The 17,784-nt window shown below is 36.0% G+C and overlaps 3 protein-coding genes across 5 annotated transcripts; 2 read left to right on the forward strand and 1 right to left on the reverse strand.

The window, feature by feature from the left end:
- Positions 1 to 72: 72 nt before the first annotated feature.
- Positions 73 to 17,661, reverse strand: Flo2 (flotillin-2). 3 transcript variants are annotated; one of them, XM_070671622.1, is made up of 9 exons: positions 17,500 to 17,661; positions 17,157 to 17,239; positions 7,517 to 7,813; positions 7,185 to 7,417; positions 6,786 to 6,905; positions 6,483 to 6,697; positions 6,186 to 6,369; positions 5,955 to 6,113; positions 73 to 5,566 (listed from the first exon to the last, which is right to left on the reverse strand). In XM_070671622.1, exons 2-9 carry the CDS (start codon positions 17,203 to 17,205, stop codon positions 5,537 to 5,539), a joined length of 1,287 nt encoding a protein of 428 aa, XP_070527723.1. In that variant the 5' UTR covers positions 17,206 to 17,239; positions 17,500 to 17,661; the 3' UTR covers positions 73 to 5,536. The 3 variants fall into 3 exon arrangements, with proteins under 3 accessions (XP_070527723.1, XP_070527720.1, XP_070527730.1); XM_070671619.1 differs by having other exon boundaries at positions 17,157 to 17,329; XM_070671629.1 differs by having other exon boundaries at positions 5,967 to 6,113; positions 17,157 to 17,661.
- Positions 8,715 to 11,668, forward strand: LOC139113231 (glucose dehydrogenase [FAD, quinone]). Its single transcript, XM_070674212.1, has 5 exons — positions 8,715 to 9,080; positions 9,357 to 9,792; positions 9,880 to 10,273; positions 10,428 to 10,701; positions 10,932 to 11,668. The coding sequence occupies exons 1-5, from the start codon at positions 8,715 to 8,717 to the stop codon at positions 11,292 to 11,294; spliced, it is 1,833 nt and encodes a 610-aa protein (XP_070530313.1). The 3' UTR covers positions 11,295 to 11,668.
- LOC139111349 (glucose dehydrogenase [FAD, quinone]-like) lies at positions 12,973 to 15,988 on the forward strand. Its single transcript, XM_070671605.1, has 3 exons — positions 12,973 to 13,095; positions 13,251 to 13,774; positions 13,908 to 15,988. The coding sequence occupies exons 2-3, from the start codon at positions 13,264 to 13,266 to the stop codon at positions 15,197 to 15,199; spliced, it is 1,803 nt and encodes a 600-aa protein (XP_070527706.1). The 5' UTR covers positions 12,973 to 13,095; positions 13,251 to 13,263; the 3' UTR covers positions 15,200 to 15,988.
- Positions 17,662 to 17,784: the final 123 nt, after the last annotated feature.

Raw genomic sequence — 17,784 nt, forward strand, 5'->3', positions numbered from 1 at the left:
AATAGCCGCTTTAATTTACGGTAAATATATAGTATTAATAATTGCAGATTTATTAACGACCGGGCGACGATATATTTTGCAATCCATTTATTAAAAATATGCAGTAACTTCACATCGTGTATGCCATTACTTTCAGTTAGAGTAGAATATGACATAATAATATATAATAATATTGTCCTCTATCTACGCAGGCTGTCCTCGAGACGCTTCTAGCACATAATTAACTTTCAAAATATACGTTTTTATATCGTGTGTTCATCGTTTACAAAAGATTAGACACATTCTCTCTAGACATTTCTTGGCATAATTTGGAATTTCTACCTAGCAATCGTGCGGATTTTCCTCTTTGGAGATAAAGGTATATTCTTATACTTTTGGTCATTTATTCGTAAATGTGCTGCAAACCCTCGCGAAAATTTGCATACCGGGAATTATTAACGATGGCACACCACGCGTCGGCGCATAATACGATACGGTTCACGGTGCAGAGATTCTTAAAACTGCGAAATCTTATTAATTATATATTAATTAAACGAAATCGGAACATTTCTGCTTGCGACGTATCGCAGGCACGAGAGGGAAAACATATTTTTTTGCGATAAGAAATACAACACACATATATGACGGCTTTGCAATTATCCTGCGTTAAGGATCTTTGGATATCACTCGAGATAAAAACGAATTTTAAAACGTGTCTGTGGGGAAAGGGAAAGGTATGAAAGCGCAAAACGTTTATCTTAATGCACAATTATGTATAGATATATATTATGTTAGATTTTTACTTTCTTATAAATGCAAACTTTTGATAATCATTTTCAAAACGTCTATTCGCAAAGATCCTTAATCGCGTGAAATGTATATCGAAGATGGCTTACTTAAATTATATATTATAAGCGATGAATCCTCAACTACAGCGCAAACTTTTCCATAGAAAAGCCTAACGTCGAGCTTAATGTCTGCGGAATATAACAAAAAAAAATTTATTATGAGTATTAAACTCTACAATTAAAAAGAGTTTGTTATAATTGATGAAACAGCAGTCGCAAACTTTTCTCTTTAATTTCATTTTTACACTACTTCTAAGAAGCACGGTCCTTTTTTTTTTCTTTTTTTTTTTAAAGCAACTTTCTACATTTTATCAATTCACACACATTTAGTTAAAAATTACACAATTAGAACACTGCAAATTTTAATATTTTACGATTTAAACACCTTTGTTTTATGATTAAAGTTGATTACAATAACTGAATTGAATGTATTGTACTTTGTAAAAAATATATAAAAAAAACTTTACAGACAATTAAAAATACAAATAAAGTAGAATATTCATAATAGCTATATTTTATTAAAACAGTATACGCACATAAATATCTGATGTAAATATCGATTATTTTAAAGAACAATTACAAAAATGTATAATTTCATAATTATTAAAAAAATTGCAGTTCTTAGTCATCTCAAACAATTGGTTGCGGCACTCTGAATTGCTTGATTGCAAATAATTACATATTACAAAAGAATTTAAATAAATCTAATACTTGTAAGAACTTGTTTTAACGCAAGAAAAAACGAGCAAGAAAACGTTTACCGATAAAAATTTTGCATTTTGCATTAAGCACCTCGCGGGCTTGTCTTGTACGTTCTTTCCACGATAAGTTGCTATCATTTCTCACTTACGTAAGTGACAAATACAACTCTATTACAATAATTGACTAAAATCTGCATCGCTTTTGTCAGCAAAAAGAACGGTAGTTTACAAAATGCGCTCTCTTCGATATACTTTAAAACAATTGTACAATTTTTGAGAAAAAATAGTAAAAAAAAAAAAAGAAAGTAAAAAGAAAAAAAAGGAGAAAAGTGTATGTTACAAACATGCACGTTTTACCATTTACGAAGGATGAAGTCAGCTAATTAAAAATATAATATTATATAATGTAAATCGTATGGAAAAATTAAAACGCTTTTGTGTTTTGGACGCATACAAAAATGAGTCGGGCACAATCATATACATATAAGCGGTACGTTGAAATGGAGTACACTTAGTTGCAGATGTAAAAAACTGCCTATAATAATACAGAACACACTGCATCGTTCCAAGATTCGTCGTGACTCGATTTTGAACAATATTTTACAAAAATCTGGACAGATCTTTCGGTATCTTTTGCGAATATGGTTCAGCTCCAGGAAATACAGAATATTGCTGCAACGTTAGAATGTTACCGTAGCGCTGCTACAATATACTGTATTTTTTGGGATACGACGAAATACAGAGAAACTATATACGCTTCTACGTATCGCTCGCGCTGCACAAATGCAATTTGTTTAACTAGTTCAAACGACGAACACGATCTTTCTCTTAGCTTAAGAAGGGCACGGTTAATGCGAAACGTCCTGACAATCGTTAGTCGAACGTTACTTTCCCTTTGCGGAGGAGAGGAAGATGAAAAGATGCGAGAGCATTAGTAAAAGAGTACACTTCTTGTCGATAAAATATGCATAAACAAAGTTAGTACGTGTTAGTTGTTAATTTAGCAAGCGCAGAATATTGTAGGAACATCGCAGCAATGTTCCAACGTTGCAGCGATATCGCAGCAGCAGTTATTGCCGCACAGTATTCTGCACATGCTAAGAATTAATAAATGTTAGATCACAAACATTAAAAACCGCCTTAATCGCTTATGAAAAATATTTCATCGCGGAGTGTCCCGTTGACGAAAATGAGAGTTCGTATTATCGTTTGGAAAAACATATCGGACGCCTCGCAAGAATCTGATTATGGCACGATCAATAATTATCTTCGATTACAATATAAGCCGATTACATCGGATTTGTTGAAAATTCGTAACTATTCTAAATCTAAATCTGTATATGCGGTTTGTATATGCTTTCTCGCATTGACTACTCATCGGAAGAAGATACGGGCTTTTGCGTTAAGTCGTTAAAAAATAGATTAGCATCTAGCGATAGTTGATTCGTTTTTCAGAAACGATATCGATTAAACTTCGGATTTAACTAACTTACGAGGTCCTACAGTGTCTCTATTTTGAATACAATTTTTTACTGGATGATATACTTGAATTAGTTAGGTTCACTCGAATATTTCTTATCAATTATTTCATCTTTTCATCATCGTTATCGATTAGATTTATTAATTTCTCGACGAGGCGAAATGGAACGAAGAGGCTGTCATTTTGTACTGATCTATTGCGTTAAATATTTCAGGAAGACACTTCCGTCTAATGATTTCTTATATAATTCACTTTCTTTCTCAATAACACTGAATACTTGGAATATCATTTACATGTACATTCGCATGTCGTACACTTTTAATTGTAAAATGCGGTTATTACTTAAATACGATAAAATAATGCCATTAAATGCACGTGCATATTTACTTAAAATAATGAGCCGCGTAAAATAAAAGGCAACGAATCTATCGATAGTACTCTAGAATAACATATACTTTAATATATTTTACTGGCGTGTTCTATGTACGTACTTCTATGTACGTACTTTGTAATTATGTTTTTAGTGCTCGCGAATTAAAACTATGCACAAGTAAACTAAAAATCTACAGTTGGCATACAAGAATGGCAAACTCAAATAAATTGTCGCTTCTATAAAACAACTCTACGGAAAACAAAGATATGTGCGAATATACGTGGTAATTTACACTCATATAATAATTATTTGTTAATGAATCATTACTGTAAAAAAATAATATCGCACTTATCAGATCATCCAGGTTTCTCTACCGCTGAGTCGATATCGTACAAATTGGCACTTGTTCAGGTTATTGGAAAATATCTTTTTTCGTTTCAATGCTGTGGATTCCGATGCGTGGTCAACCGAGTGTATGCGTGTGTGTATATGTGTGTGTATGTATATCGCGCGTCGATGTAACACGGTCAAGTATTCTCTTTAAATTACGCTCATAGCACGTTTTCTTTTTTCTCTTTTTTTTTTTTTCTCTTGTTTTACGATGATAGAAAGAATAGATTTCACGACTATTATTCACATACTATTATTCACGTGACTCTAAGTATGTACAGCGACCGCAGGTAGCGGAAAGAGAGCTCCGCAGATCCTGAATCACGCGTTAAACATCTATTTATCTCCATCTTTCCTTTTGTCAAATTACTTAATTATGTTGAACACAATAATATATCGAAACACTCTTAATCATATTATCTATTACATTTAAACTTGGAATTTTGATGTTGATTAATTAATGACTGTTGAAATGTACATTGCGTCCTAATGAATCGGATAGAATGCATAAACTGTTGTGATAGCACAAATTACGAAAGATTATTACACTTGAAAAAATTAATGTTTTCAGTAACAGTAAAATAAGATAAAGACAAAAGTAAGAAAGGTGCTTTTAAAAAAATTGTAGAATTAAAAACAAATTATATATTTTTTTTATAAAAAAAATTGATAGATTAATATTTATAGAAATATTTATAGAAATTTTTTTTAACGATTTTTGTTAAATACACATCTCTGTAATCGTCCCTTTTTCCAGTGTATTGCGAATTACAAGACGAGATATCTTCTAATACGTATCAAAGCAAGAGACTGGTCATAACTCGTTGAAAAATATTTTAGAAAAAATATATTTCACACTTGTGAAAATAAAGAAGCAAAATAGATTTTTGTTCCGGCAGTGATTTCATTAGGCTTGTTTTTTATTTTCTGCTTGTTATTAATTTTGTGCATTATAATTTTTACGTATAATTTTTCCAATATCGATAACTTTTTCTTCTTAAATTTTCCATTTTCTCGTCTTATCGTTCTTCTAATTTGATGCAAAAGCAAATAAATTCCACATAATAAAATGTGCTACCTGATAGACAATTATTTACAGAAACGAGCATTTATTGTTTATCAAGAAACTTTGCTCACTTTTAATAAATAAAAAACACGTCTTTCACGCTGTGCAAATGTGACTGTCACTTTATGCATTCCAGTGGCAAGCAATCGTATTTGCATTATATATTCTTAATCGTTTCTACCTTAGGCACAGCCATGGGCAGTGCGTCTTTTCATAAATTTAGGAAAGCGACCGATATTTATAATTAAAATGACGAAACATGTCGATCTTATAGGATTGTCGCAGTTTTCTCGTGTGTAAATATATGTATATGTCTCGAGTGATCAATTTTTAATGTTCAAGATTGCGTTAATTTACCGTCCGCTAAATCACAATTCATCGTAACTACACCAACGAAATGCAACATTGTCGACGCGCACATCGTGTTTAAAATAAGAAATATGTGAATACAACGAGTAACTTGAATGGACCTTTTCGCACATTAAGAGATAAAGGAAAGCGTGCCTGTATGCACAGAGTCACTTCGCCTGAACTTGAGGTAGAGCGAAATTCGGAAAAGAAAAAGCGGAGAGTCGATGTCGTCGATAGATGACAAATTAGCGGAGACCTTTGGCAGTACAGATTATGTTTTCTTCAAATTCTTTAAGTTTTTTCCAAGTTTATTCGTCTGATCATTTTTCTTGAATTTATTGGCCGGCATTACTTTGCTCCCGGTATCTTTCCCAATACCTACATAGAAGATAAAATTTCGTTAGCAAATTGCGACAGTTCACAATTGTTAACTAACGCTCGACATGAAAATCATTTTAAGACACATGATCATCGCCCATTCAACACCGATTATACGTTTTTATCGAGGATTCAACTCGACTCTAATTCAATTCGAACCCTTGATAGAAAAACTTTGTCATCGTTACAAATTTAAGTTGACTAACGTCGGTATTTATATTAGTTTCAATATCTGAAGTGATGTCTTAAGGCGCTAATACGTTTTTATGATTAATCTAAAATCAAATAAGACTGTACTTAAGACAATCTTGAGTATAAAAACGGGCTATAAATATCGGCCTAAGAGATGAGTGAGAGAGAAATTGAGAAAAAGAGAGAGATTTCTTACTTTAGAATTTACCTTAGAAAGATCGACACCAGTCAGCGCCTGTACAGCCGGAGGTACTTGGCCAACAAGACGCGTAAGTTCTCCGCTGGTCGCATCGCTTCCGCCAAGAAGCACAATTTCTTCCGTTCTTGCTAAAGGTGCCGCGACTTCGGCTGCAATCTGGGGGGAAAAAAATCGTTATTATTACAATATTAATAAAGGTTTTTTTTTGCAAAAAAATTAAATTCTCACCTTTGGCAAGGCATTTAAAGTGATGTTGAGAATCGCCGCGTCGCCATACTTTTTGTAAATCGCTGCTTTCATCCGCATACGTTCTGCTTCCGACACACCGATTGCCTCAAGAGCATGAGCCTCGGCTTCTCCGATCGAACGAATCTTCTCAGCCTCAGCTTTCGCGGCGCTCACTGTCTGAGTTCTGTAAACGACGGTATTTAAACGTTGCGTTAACATAAACAAGTAGAACAGAAAAAAATTAGGACAAGGTTTCTTTGCAATTCTGTTATGATAATTTTATTGCGAAGTTTTCACCTTTTTCCCTCGGCAATTCTACCCATTTTATAGTATTCGGCTTCAGCTGGCAATCGCACTGTGCTCTGGAGTTCATGTTCTTTTCGACGGACCTCTTGCTCCTCGACTTCTATCTGTTTGCGCCTCTCCACAACTTCTATCTGAATCTCTTCGTTTCGTATCCGCTGCTTTATTTTCGCTGCTTGAAGCTCGTAAGCTAACTGGGCCTCAGCTTTCTGAAATTAAATACTTGCTCGTGATAGAAAGCGCCTTTTTCCGCGGAACGCGGTCGTGTATGAGAAATATTACGAAGAACGGACTCACCGCTGTGTTCACTTCTTGATCAAAATTAGCCTTTTGCAGCTGGTAAAGTCTTGCGTTGTCCTCTATCTTCGTGTCGGTATTATATTTTATGTCCATTGCTGACTTTTCACATTCCGCTTCCTATCGTGGCGCAAAAACACACATTTTATATAATAATGTAAGATTGCGTTACCGAGTTGAGAACTACATACTTTCTTTTTTTTACTTTAAGATGATCCGGTACAAAGTAATTTTTACAATTTAAATTTCAAATTACTCAATGCTTATATGAGCTTCTTGCAGAACATACTTTTGCTCTGATAATTATATGAAGAATGTTGTTTCACAATACTTATTTTTTTCAGATGCTTCGCATTTTCGTACACGGTATATCGTTGATCTAGATTAGCCGAGACTTACTCTGATACCAGCGTCTCGATTTGCTTCGGCGACGCCCACATCGGCATCTCTCTTAACAGCGGCCGTCTGAGCTTTGCCGAGGGATGTTAAATATTGAACCTCGTCGTAAACATCTTTTATCGTGAATGAGAGTATCTCAATGCCCATGCGACCGACGTCCGGCGCAGCGACTTCTCGCACGAGAGCTGCAAATTGATCTCGATCCTTGTAAACCTCCTCCACGGACAGAGTTCCTGAAAAATAGTAATTTGATTAATTTTTTTATAACAAGTTCACGTAGAAAGATATGTAATAGCTGTGCAGTTTGAGAAGCGTGATCGTGACAAACGCACCCAGTATAGCTCGAAGATGGCCTTCCAAGGTAGACAGAATCGTAGACTTGATCTCGTGGACGCTTTTTCCAAGAAACTGCTCGCTGGCGGTATGCAGCAATTCGTCGGCTTTCATGATTTTGCACTGTGCCACCCCGGTGACCGTCAGCGGTACTCCCTGAGCTGTTTCGACGCTCTCGCACACCGGATTCAAAGTCATCACCTCCAGCGACAGTCGTTGAACGTCGGTGACGAACCACCAGGTGAACGCGTATCCACCGACGATGGTCCTCTTTCTCATCGAGCCGCAGCATCCTCCTGCGAAACGGAAAAACAATTTATATTTAAGAAATTCAAAGTGAGTAAAATAATCTAAATAATTAATATCGAGATTTCTTAACGTAGAGGGAATGACTTCTCAATTAAATTTTGTTAGACTTTTTATGAATTATATTAGTGTAAAGGCATACCACGAATGGAAATGTCATCATGAATATTATTGTATTGTATACTTATTAGAGTATAATAAATTTTATATAATGCGTAAACTTTTAGAGAAAGAAATGTAAAACAGTGGAATATTTAAAGTAATCGATACATGTCATGCATTATTTTACATAAATTGAGAGCTACATTCGATGATATCAACATATTGCTTTTGAAATTCAATGCTTATTCTAATAAGTGAGCCCATTTATAAAATAAATAATCAAGCCTCATTTACAGAATTCCTAACTATCTCGGTTATATAATATTTTGAGCAAAAGATCTCGAGGGCGAGGTCTTATTTTAAGATACAACAACTGACGAGTGAGATAGGAAAATGAGGCATATAGCAATGGCATAGAATCTTTTTTTCTTTCTTTTCGTAATTATCTTTCAAAATTATAATTTACATCGACCGACTTGTTAACTGCATCCAATTATAATAAGATTAGAACAACTTACAAGTAGAAAAAGTATGCGCATTACTTTTTTTTATGCGGATGATTAGTTCAACGAGTACGATTATCTACGGCGATTAATTATAGAATTTTGTTACATGGATATTTATTATATTATACATTTTAAAAAATGTATTTTGCATATTAGTATGCACATAATATATATATTAATAATTAGAGCAACGACGGTAACAAGGTACAATGAAGTGCCGGTCGCAAAAAAGGCCTTATTTGACAAATCTGTGTTTCTGATTGCAGTGTTGTGCATCCTGATAATGTCTTTACCTTCCACGCTTCTTTTGACAATGCTGGGATACCTCGTTGCTAATACGTATCTGGACATTTTTAATGAGGAAAACCGTTTACAAGCGGTACTACCGGAAGAATTATTAGCCGTATACGATTACGTGATAATTGGCGGCGGAACAGCGGGAGCTGTATTGGCCAGTAGATTGTCCGAGGATAAGCATAGCACCGTGCTTTTGCTCGAAGCCGGCGTCGGCGAAATACCTTTAACCGATGTACCCCCGGTTTATTTCTCTCTACAGAAATCGAATTTAGACTGGAGTTTCAAAACGGAGCCGTCGCCTAATTATTGCTTGGCGATGCATCGTCATCAATGCCTCTGGCCACGTGGCAAGGTATTTTTAATTTCAGATGCTTTATAAACAAAAGTGTATCTTTAAGCTAAGTTTAATTTTTGTATCCTTTCTGTCCACTTTCCTTTAAGTTCAATAATTAGAAAAAAGAAAGAAAGAAATTAAACGTAGACTAAATTAATTTGCATTGTTAGAAATAAGTATAAGAATTAATTTGTTCTACAGAGAAAAAAAAAAAAAAAAGTCTTTTTGGTTTTTCTATAATTAAATCGAAATCATATTAGCGATATTAAGAAAATTAATTAACTCGTTTTAAAGGTGTTAGGTGGTTCCAGCGTGTTGAATGCGATGATGTACATTCGTGGTAACAAAAAAGATTACGATCTATGGGCGAGCCTCGGTAATCCAGGATGGGATTACGAAAGCGTTCTGCCGTACTTCAAGAAATCCGAAGACATTCAAATCGAGGAACTCGCCGATTCGCCTTATCATCAGAAAAACGGATACTTGACTATAGAATATTTCAAGTACAGTCCTTCAATATCCAATTACATAGTCCGCTCCGGCGAAGAGCTGGGATATAAAGTTCACGATGTCAACGGCGCAAATCAAACTGGCTTTACATTTACATACGGCACTTTGAGGAACGGGCTTAGATGCAGCGTGACTAAAGCTTATCTCCGACCCGCTTCGAAGAGGGAGAATCTCGACATTAGTTTGGAGTCATTCGTGGAGAAGATACTCGTTAAAGAAGGTTCAGGAAGTCTTATTAATTCTTTCGTTTATCTTTTTCTATACAGTCGCGATAAAGTGAGACGTTAGTAATAATTTTTTTTTACAGACGGTGCGTCGAAGGTGGCACACGGAGTGTCGTTTCTCAAAGGTGAGAAACGTTTCACAGTTGGCGCGAAGCGCGAAGTGATACTTTCTGCCGGTACGATACAGTCCCCGCAACTGCTGATGCTGTCGGGTATAGGACCGAGACGTCATCTTCAAAGGATGAATATATCTGTGATGCATCACGCACCCGGAGTCGGACAGAATCTTCAAGATCACGTGGGGATAGGCGGAGTAATTTACACCGTCGATTCACCGTACAATGGAACCGGGCAAAATAAATTGACAATAAAATTATCTGAGCTTAGAACGTTGAAAACTATCCAAGAAATGATATTGAAGAATTCTGGTCCACTCTACACATCAATATATGTCGGAACAGCCTTTGTCAACACTAAGTATGTGCTTTTTTATTCTAACAACTTATTTAGTTTTAACTTTTGTTCGGGAGAAGAATAATATTTTAATTACTTGCAGTCAACTGTATTAAAATAAAATAAAATAAAATGTCTGATAATAATCAGCTTGTTTAAAATAATTATTATATTGCAGATACGCTGAAGAAATTGATTATCCGGATATACAGTTGATATTTTCGCCTTTCTCCGAAAGTGGAACTCTGTCGGCAAATATATACGGAGTAGAGTCGAATACCGTTCTCGCCTTGTACAAAAATATTACAGATAACGTTCATGCTTTTGGGATTACGCCGATTCTTTTAAGGCCGCGCAGCAAAGGTTTCATCAAGCTCAAATCAAATAACCCGACTGAGGCTCCCGTAATTGTTCCAAATTATTTCAAAGATCTTCAGGACCTTCGAATTCTAGTAAGCTATAATATAAAATAATATAAAATAAAAATGTCTTTGATGAATAAGCAATACTTATTTCTAACCGTTAATAAATAATTTAATTAATTAATTTTAATTAGATTAGAAAATTAATTTAATAGAGCATATAAATTTTCTAATAAAGCTAGTAAAGTCGCGATCGCTTATCTCCGCGATAAAACTTATATTAAGACCGTAAGTCTTACAGGATTACTTCGGTTTCGCAGGTGGAGAGCATGAGGATTATAGAGAAGCTGAGCCAAACTCGTCTTATGCGAAAATTAAACGCACGGCCCAACCCGAATGTGATACCGGGATGCTCGCAGTTTGACGGCACGTCGGACGAGTATTGGGCCTGTTACGCGCGTCAGTTCACTTCGACGATGTATCACCCGGTTGGCACATGTAAAATGGGCCCAGCCAACGATCGCCAGGCTGTCGTCGATTCTAGATTAAGAGTCCACGGCGTTGCAGGATTGCGGGTAATCGACGCGTCAATCATGCCGAGTATTGTTTCAGGAAATACTAACGCGCCTACGATTATGATAGCGGAAAAGGGAGCCGATATGATAAAGGAAGATCGGTCATAATTAGAAAAATGCTGAAGAGTACGCGGAGAAACTGGTTTCTTTGAGTACTTTCACTCCGCTTCTTTAGGTTTGTTTTTCATGCACAATCTTTACTAACTGCGAGTGAAAAAAGTACCGTTGCGATACGTTAAACGGCGATTGCATATGAGAAGAATTATTTTTAAACTCGCACCTTATTTCGGCATTATTTTTTAACAAATTTTATTGAAAATAATGACAAAAAGCAACGTGAGCGGTAATTGTGCGTTGTTAAGTTTTCCATCAACGTGCCATTACACACTAGCCATAGCTATTGAAATATGAATACGCATTACTTTCACTACGTACGTACGTGTTTACTCTCCAATTATACCATGAACGTGATGATATACGATATATGCACAAGTTTTAAATTGATTTGTAATTTGATGCAGTAATTATAAAAATTTATTAAAATCTACGTGTTTTACAATACCATAGGTGTTTTATGCATTTATATGAAAAATCAAATTAGAAATTTTCGCATTATAATCATTGTATCATTATCTGCATTATATTATAGTACATTACACTAGTATTACAATCGGTGAAAAAAGCACTGGCAATATTTTTTTTTTTTTTTTTTCTCTCTCTCTCTCTCTCATTCGCATATTTCTAAGCCTATTGAAATAGACTTTCTTTCAACGTTGTACGAACTAAAGGTAGAAATTAGTTTATTAAGCAATAATATATCATACCATTATGAAAAGCACACATATAAGAGTCAATTTAAAAACGGGTTCTGGGCCGAAATACATAGCTAAGGTCCGGTAAGTATTACGTGAAAAAGACGAGAAAGTGCATTTCTCTGATGTATCTTGAAACAGAAAGTGGTTTGTCGCGGACAGTTGGATAAAGTGGCAGAGAAGTTGTCAGTCTTTAAAGAAGAACTTAATATCTTGATACGAAGTGTCACATGTGACAAGAATGACAAAGGATTACATGCAAAAAGTGGTTTCATTGTGATGACCTGTCGCTGTCGGCAATATATGGTACGTATTGATTAAATTATCCAAAAGAATTTACAAGTCAAATTTTAGCAAATAGCCAAAAAAGTTAAACGCGTGAAGAAACAAAAAAGTATTGAATACATATTCGAGTTATCTCAGTCAAACGTCACAACACTATAGCAATTAATTTTATTTGTTATACAGTTTAGGATAAACAAAAAAAAAAGAGAATTTCGTATGAGATCGTCCAAATTGTATTTTAAATTTTAATTAATTAAATTTTAACACTTTAATAATTAATTAAATACTAATTTCTATTTATATATTTTTTTTATTGTTTGTGACTTTTTTTTTTATTCTACTTATTCGAAAATTATCTATTAAAAAAAATTCTTATCTTCAGTTCATGTATTTTTCCTTTGACTTTTCAGCGTTTTTTGAAATAATCCTAGTATTTGCTTTTTTCTTTTTTTCTTTTTTTTTTTTTGCAACCTACGTCAATCCAGTTTATCAGGATATTTTGGAAGATACTCGAGTTTCAGTTTTGGACAAATAAAATTCGCGGAATTTGAATTGATAAAATAACGAAGCGGGGATTACAGTTATTTTCCTTTTTATGCAGAAGAGTCACGAATTACCAGCGATATAAGCACGAACACGTCGTAGTGGAGGAATGAAATTCGTGGTTCTTTCGACTTTTGTACCTTCCCAAACGTTTTTATAGGCAGGCGACAAACCAAGCATCTTGCAGTAGTATAAAAGCAAGCAAAGGCTCACGAATTAAGTGAGAATCAAAGAGAACGCTTCGAAGAAGACGAGGCTAACAATAAATTGTAAGTAAGAGCGCCAATAAGTTAAAAATTAATTTATACATTTCGTTGCCACTAGCTATTGTAAGGTGGTCGTAAAAGATGACAATTAACACTATCTTCGAAACGTGACGATCCCGTCAATCTTTATAAAAATATAACATAATGTTATTTTACAGAGGCTCGTGTAATATGACGATTCAATGGGTATTCATCGTTGCCGTAGTAATTGGCAACGCTCATAGTTTCCTGCACAAAAATTATGGCTATTCGTCCGAAAAAGAATACGGCTATACACAGGACACAAAGTACGATTTTATCATCGTAGGCGCTGGATCGGCTGGATCCGTGCTAGCTAATCGTCTATCGGAGAACCAGAAATGGAGAGTTTTATTATTGGAAGCGGGGTACCAGCCAAATCTGTTGAATCAGATTCCGATAATGGTCGGGTTCTTTCAATTGACAAATTTCAACTGGGGTTACACGGTGGAGCCGCAAAAGAACGCCTGCCTGGGGATGATTAATCGTCAGTGCTCCTGGCCGCGTGGTAGAGCTTTGGGTGGCACAAGTGTCTTGAACTATATGATCCATACACGTGGAAATAGATTCGACTACAATAAATGGGCTAGCTTGGGGAACACCGGCTGGTCCTACGCGGACGTTTTGCCGTACTTTAAGAAAAGTGAAAGATTTAACGTACCAGGTACTTGTACATTTTTTTTTTTTACTCCTTTTCTTTACTTAATTTTTTTTTTAATAAAGCGTTATCAGTCTTGAGTCGACAAAGAAGCAGCTAGTAAGAAATATATATATATTTTTTTTTCTTTTATGCTCAGATATCAAAAACTCTTCGTACCACAGTGACAGTGGCTACTTGTGCGTGGAGCATGTTCCGTATCACACAGAGCTGGCGACCGCATTTCTAAGCGCCGGGCGAGAGTTAGGATATGACATCGTGGACTATAATGGCAAAGATCAGATTGGTTTTTCGTACATTCAGGCGAACATGAATCGCGGAACGCGTTGCAGCGCTGCCAAGGCATATCTCGATCCTATTAACAGGCCAAATTTGGAGATTGTCACCGGCGCTAGGGTGACTAAAGTGCTGATCGACGCGAACAGGCGCGCTTACGGCGTCGAGTACGTTGAAGATAACGCTTGGAAGAAGGCAACCTGCTCGAAAGAAGTTATATTATCTGCCGGTACGATCGACTCTGCGAAATTGTTAATGCTGTCGGGAATCGGGCCGAGAGAGCACCTCGAAGAGTTGAACATCCCGGTGATTCAAGATTCCAAGGTCGGTTACAATATGTATGAGCACGTCGGTTTCTTAGGATTGGTTTTCACGGTGAATCAGAGCGTGTCTCTGTTGCAAAGTCGACTTCTCGACCCAACGGGAGTCTTACAGTACGTCCTACGTAAAGACGGCGTGTTCACGATACCGGGAGGTGCCGAATCGCTTGCTTTTATAAAGACAAAATATGCCCCTGACGATCGACCGGACGTTGAGCTTCTCTTCACGTCTGGCTCTATACATTCAGACAACGGAAAGGTCCTGAAAAAGGCCCTGAGAATTACAGACGAGCTGTACGACGCGGTCTATAAGCCGATCGAGGAACAAGACGCCTGGTCGATCTGGCCGATCGGTCAATATCCCAAGAGCATCGGCCGGCTCACATTGCGCTCGAGCAATCCGTTCGATCCGCCGAAAATGGATCCAAACTTTTTCAGCCACCCGGCCGACGTGGAGATCATCCTCGAAGGTATAAAGCATGCCATTAATATATCAAAAACCCGAGCCTTCCAGGCTTACGGCAGTCGATTGCACGATTTAAAAATACCGGGATGTAGGCAGTACGAATTTGCCTCCGACGATTATTGGCGTTGCGCTATCAAGCATTTACCGTCTATGATGAACCACGAGGTAGGAACAGTTAGAATGGGACCGCGGACGGACGCTTACGCGGTTGTTGATCCTCAGCTGAAGGTCTACGGTATCAACGGACTTAGAGTAGTGGATGCGTCGATCATGCCTTCAATGCCCACTGGCCACGTTAACGCCGGGATATATATGATCGGCGAAAAGGCTGCTGACATGATCAAGGATACCTGGGCCAGCGCGATATAACATTCACTGTTTTGTCATTAGGAAATCAGGGTACGTTAATATAGTAGCATTAACATATATTATGTACGCAACACATCAATATCGAGAGGACAAGTTTGCTAACTAACGCGATGGCTCCATGCATGATTAAGTTTTTCCCATTTGCTACACAAAATAAAAACGAAATTAAAAAAAAAAATAAAAAAAAAAGAATTCGACAGAATCTGTAAGTTGAGTAAAATACTCAGAATAATTATCATTTAATTTTTAGATTTAATTTGCGTAATTAATCAAACGTATGTACATAAATTAACGTATAAGAAGAGAAATAAAACGTCACGTTTTAGTGAAATCGATTTGTTCTACGTCGAAGGTTCTGTTCGTTTCTCTTTCAAATTTAATTTTTTTTTCTTTTTTTTTTTTTAAAGAAAGGGAAAAGTAATTCTTTTTAGTACGTAAAAGCTACGTAGAGAATTTATTAAGACATTTACGTCACTCGGAACAAAGTATAAATTTTTATCGCCGTTCTTTTCGGTCTAATCATTTAAATGGATTTTTTAATAGAAGTTATATAAATAACCTTTGACGGCACCAAGTTAAAAAAAGCAAACGCACACCCAATAGACAATATGCAAATATAGTTTCCCTTTTGATGTGTTATAATGAATCCACTTGTCGATAATGTTTTAGAATGTGTGCACACGTGTCTGAACGTGTGCCAGCATACGTAAACATTTATAAAATGATTTGATCTCGAATCCTCTGAATGTATAACATAAGTATCAAATAAATACAATTTTTTTTATATTCTATTTCGAAAAACGATGTCAGAAAGTGTCGAGAAAAGTAATATAATTATAGAGTAATAATAATTGGTACATCAGATCCCGAGATACAACGAAAGGAGAATAGAGCGGCCAGGATAATATATCGTTTGACGATTAATGTTAATAAACGTGGTTTATTAGTAGTTATTGCTCGAGAATTCTTTATTCTCGGGAATGAGATCAGTCGTATCGATCGTCCTCGTTAGTGATGTAACTTAGTTTGCGGTGGAAATTGTTCGCCTAACATTTTATTTTGCGTGTCGCACGATGCGCAAACAAGTTGTTAGCAACACAATTTGCAAATAGATCGGTGATGGCGAGCACGATAAGATTGTATCACTCGCGTCATTAAAAAAATAAAATAATATCCTCTAGCTTTAAAGCGAACTATCTAGCGATATAAAGGGCGTTTAGGCCGCAACGCAAAAGATGAGTCATAGCTTTCTTTTTCGTCTATTTGTTCGCAAAATTAACGCGAGGCATATGACATTCCAAAAGGCATGCATGAGAAAACAGAGACTATTCGTGCTCGATTCTTTCGTAAAATATTAAATTGCAATTTTCATTAAATAATGTTTCTAGAGTATTATCTTTGACTTTTGTGTAAAATTAAAAATATATCTAAACTATATAAACTATCAAATTATACTTAAAAAAATACTTAAATCAAAATTGTTTTTAATGTAAAATTTATTAAGTTTTATTTATTACGTAGTCTAATATAAGCAGCATATATAATAACAAAAACTGAGTTACTTTAACAGATTTTATAATTTTTATCGTTACATACAACAGTTAGCATAAAATGATGCACCAAATAATACCTAATATTTCTTTCTTACTGTAATAAATTGAAACTATGGCACACAAAATATCAGAAATACGTAATCGATCACTGTCTGCCACGAAAAGTTTCTGATTTAACATTTTACTTCATGCGTGAAAACCTCTGAAGCGTATGCGTAATTATCAATCAATTATCACATGACTCAAATTCAACAAAATTAGCAGAGAGTTAAACAAGTTTCAGTGCTTGTTGAGTTGGAAATTACATTGTACTAGTTAGATTTGTTTCTTTTTATCAACTTCGTCATGCATAATTTATGCACCTGTGCATATTTGCTCGGATAGAAAAGTAACGAAACACTTACCCGACACCACGAGAGCTTCGTTCGGACCACAAGTGTGAACGTTTCCCATCGTTAGGTATTTAACTTTCTTGTCTTCGTTCGAGCTAAAATAACACTCCACAATGAAAATGACGGTGAAAGTGACGAGGGTAATGCGAATGATGCAGATGATGATGCTGATGCTGGTGCTGGTGCTAATAATGATGACAAAGATGATATAATGAGGATGCTGCCGGCGACGGCGACGACGGCGACGGCGACGACGACGACGACGACGTCGACGGCGGCGGCGGCGGCGACGTCGACGGCGGCGACGGCGACGACGACAAAAGACCGATAAAACCGGCACGAAAAAGACACTAACTTAGATATCGATAATACTAAAGCCACGCGAAGCAATAAACAATAACGTAATTAAACGGGAAATTGTTTTAAAAGAACCCGGTGAATTATTAATAACACATAACACGTTAACAGTCGCATTAATTAAACAAGGTTACGATATCGGCGATAGACACTGCACGAAATCACACCGACAGTTACCGAAAGTCCCTACGTCACGCGACAAATTTTTTCGAGGGCATCGATTGGCTGTAGGCTAGAGCTATTTTTTAGCAATTTAAAAACCTTAATATTTTTCAACTAATCA

This window comes from Cardiocondyla obscurior, linkage group LG02 (assembly GCF_019399895.1).
Source record: "Cardiocondyla obscurior isolate alpha-2009 linkage group LG02, Cobs3.1, whole genome shotgun sequence".
Classification (NCBI taxonomy): domain Eukaryota; kingdom Metazoa; phylum Arthropoda; class Insecta; order Hymenoptera; family Formicidae; genus Cardiocondyla; species Cardiocondyla obscurior.

Coding starts and splice junctions, on each gene's coding strand:
- Flo2 (XM_070671622.1), bottom strand. CDS start 17,205: ATGGGAAACGTTCACACTTGTGGTCCGAACGAAGCTCTCGTGGTGTCG. Junction 6,114..6,185: donor CTTTAAATGCCTTGCCAAAG/GTGAGAATTTAA, acceptor TTTTCCCCCCAG/ATTGCAGCCGAAGTCGCGGC. Junction 5,567..5,954: donor TTTCTAAGGTAAATTCTAAA/GTAAGAAATCTC, acceptor TCTTCTATGTAG/GTATTGGGAAAGATACCGGG.
- LOC139113231 (XM_070674212.1), top strand. CDS start 8,715: ATGTCTTTACCTTCCACGCTTCTTTTGACAATGCTGGGATACCTCGTT. Junction 9,793..9,879: donor GAAGATACTCGTTAAAGAAG/GTTCAGGAAGTC, acceptor TTTTTTTTACAG/ACGGTGCGTCGAAGGTGGCA. Junction 10,702..10,931: donor TTCAGGACCTTCGAATTCTA/GTAAGCTATAAT, acceptor TCGGTTTCGCAG/GTGGAGAGCATGAGGATTAT.
- LOC139111349 (XM_070671605.1), top strand. CDS start 13,264: ATGACGATTCAATGGGTATTCATCGTTGCCGTAGTAATTGGCAACGCT. Junction 13,775..13,907: donor TGAAAGATTTAACGTACCAG/GTACTTGTACAT, acceptor TTTTATGCTCAG/ATATCAAAAACTCTTCGTAC.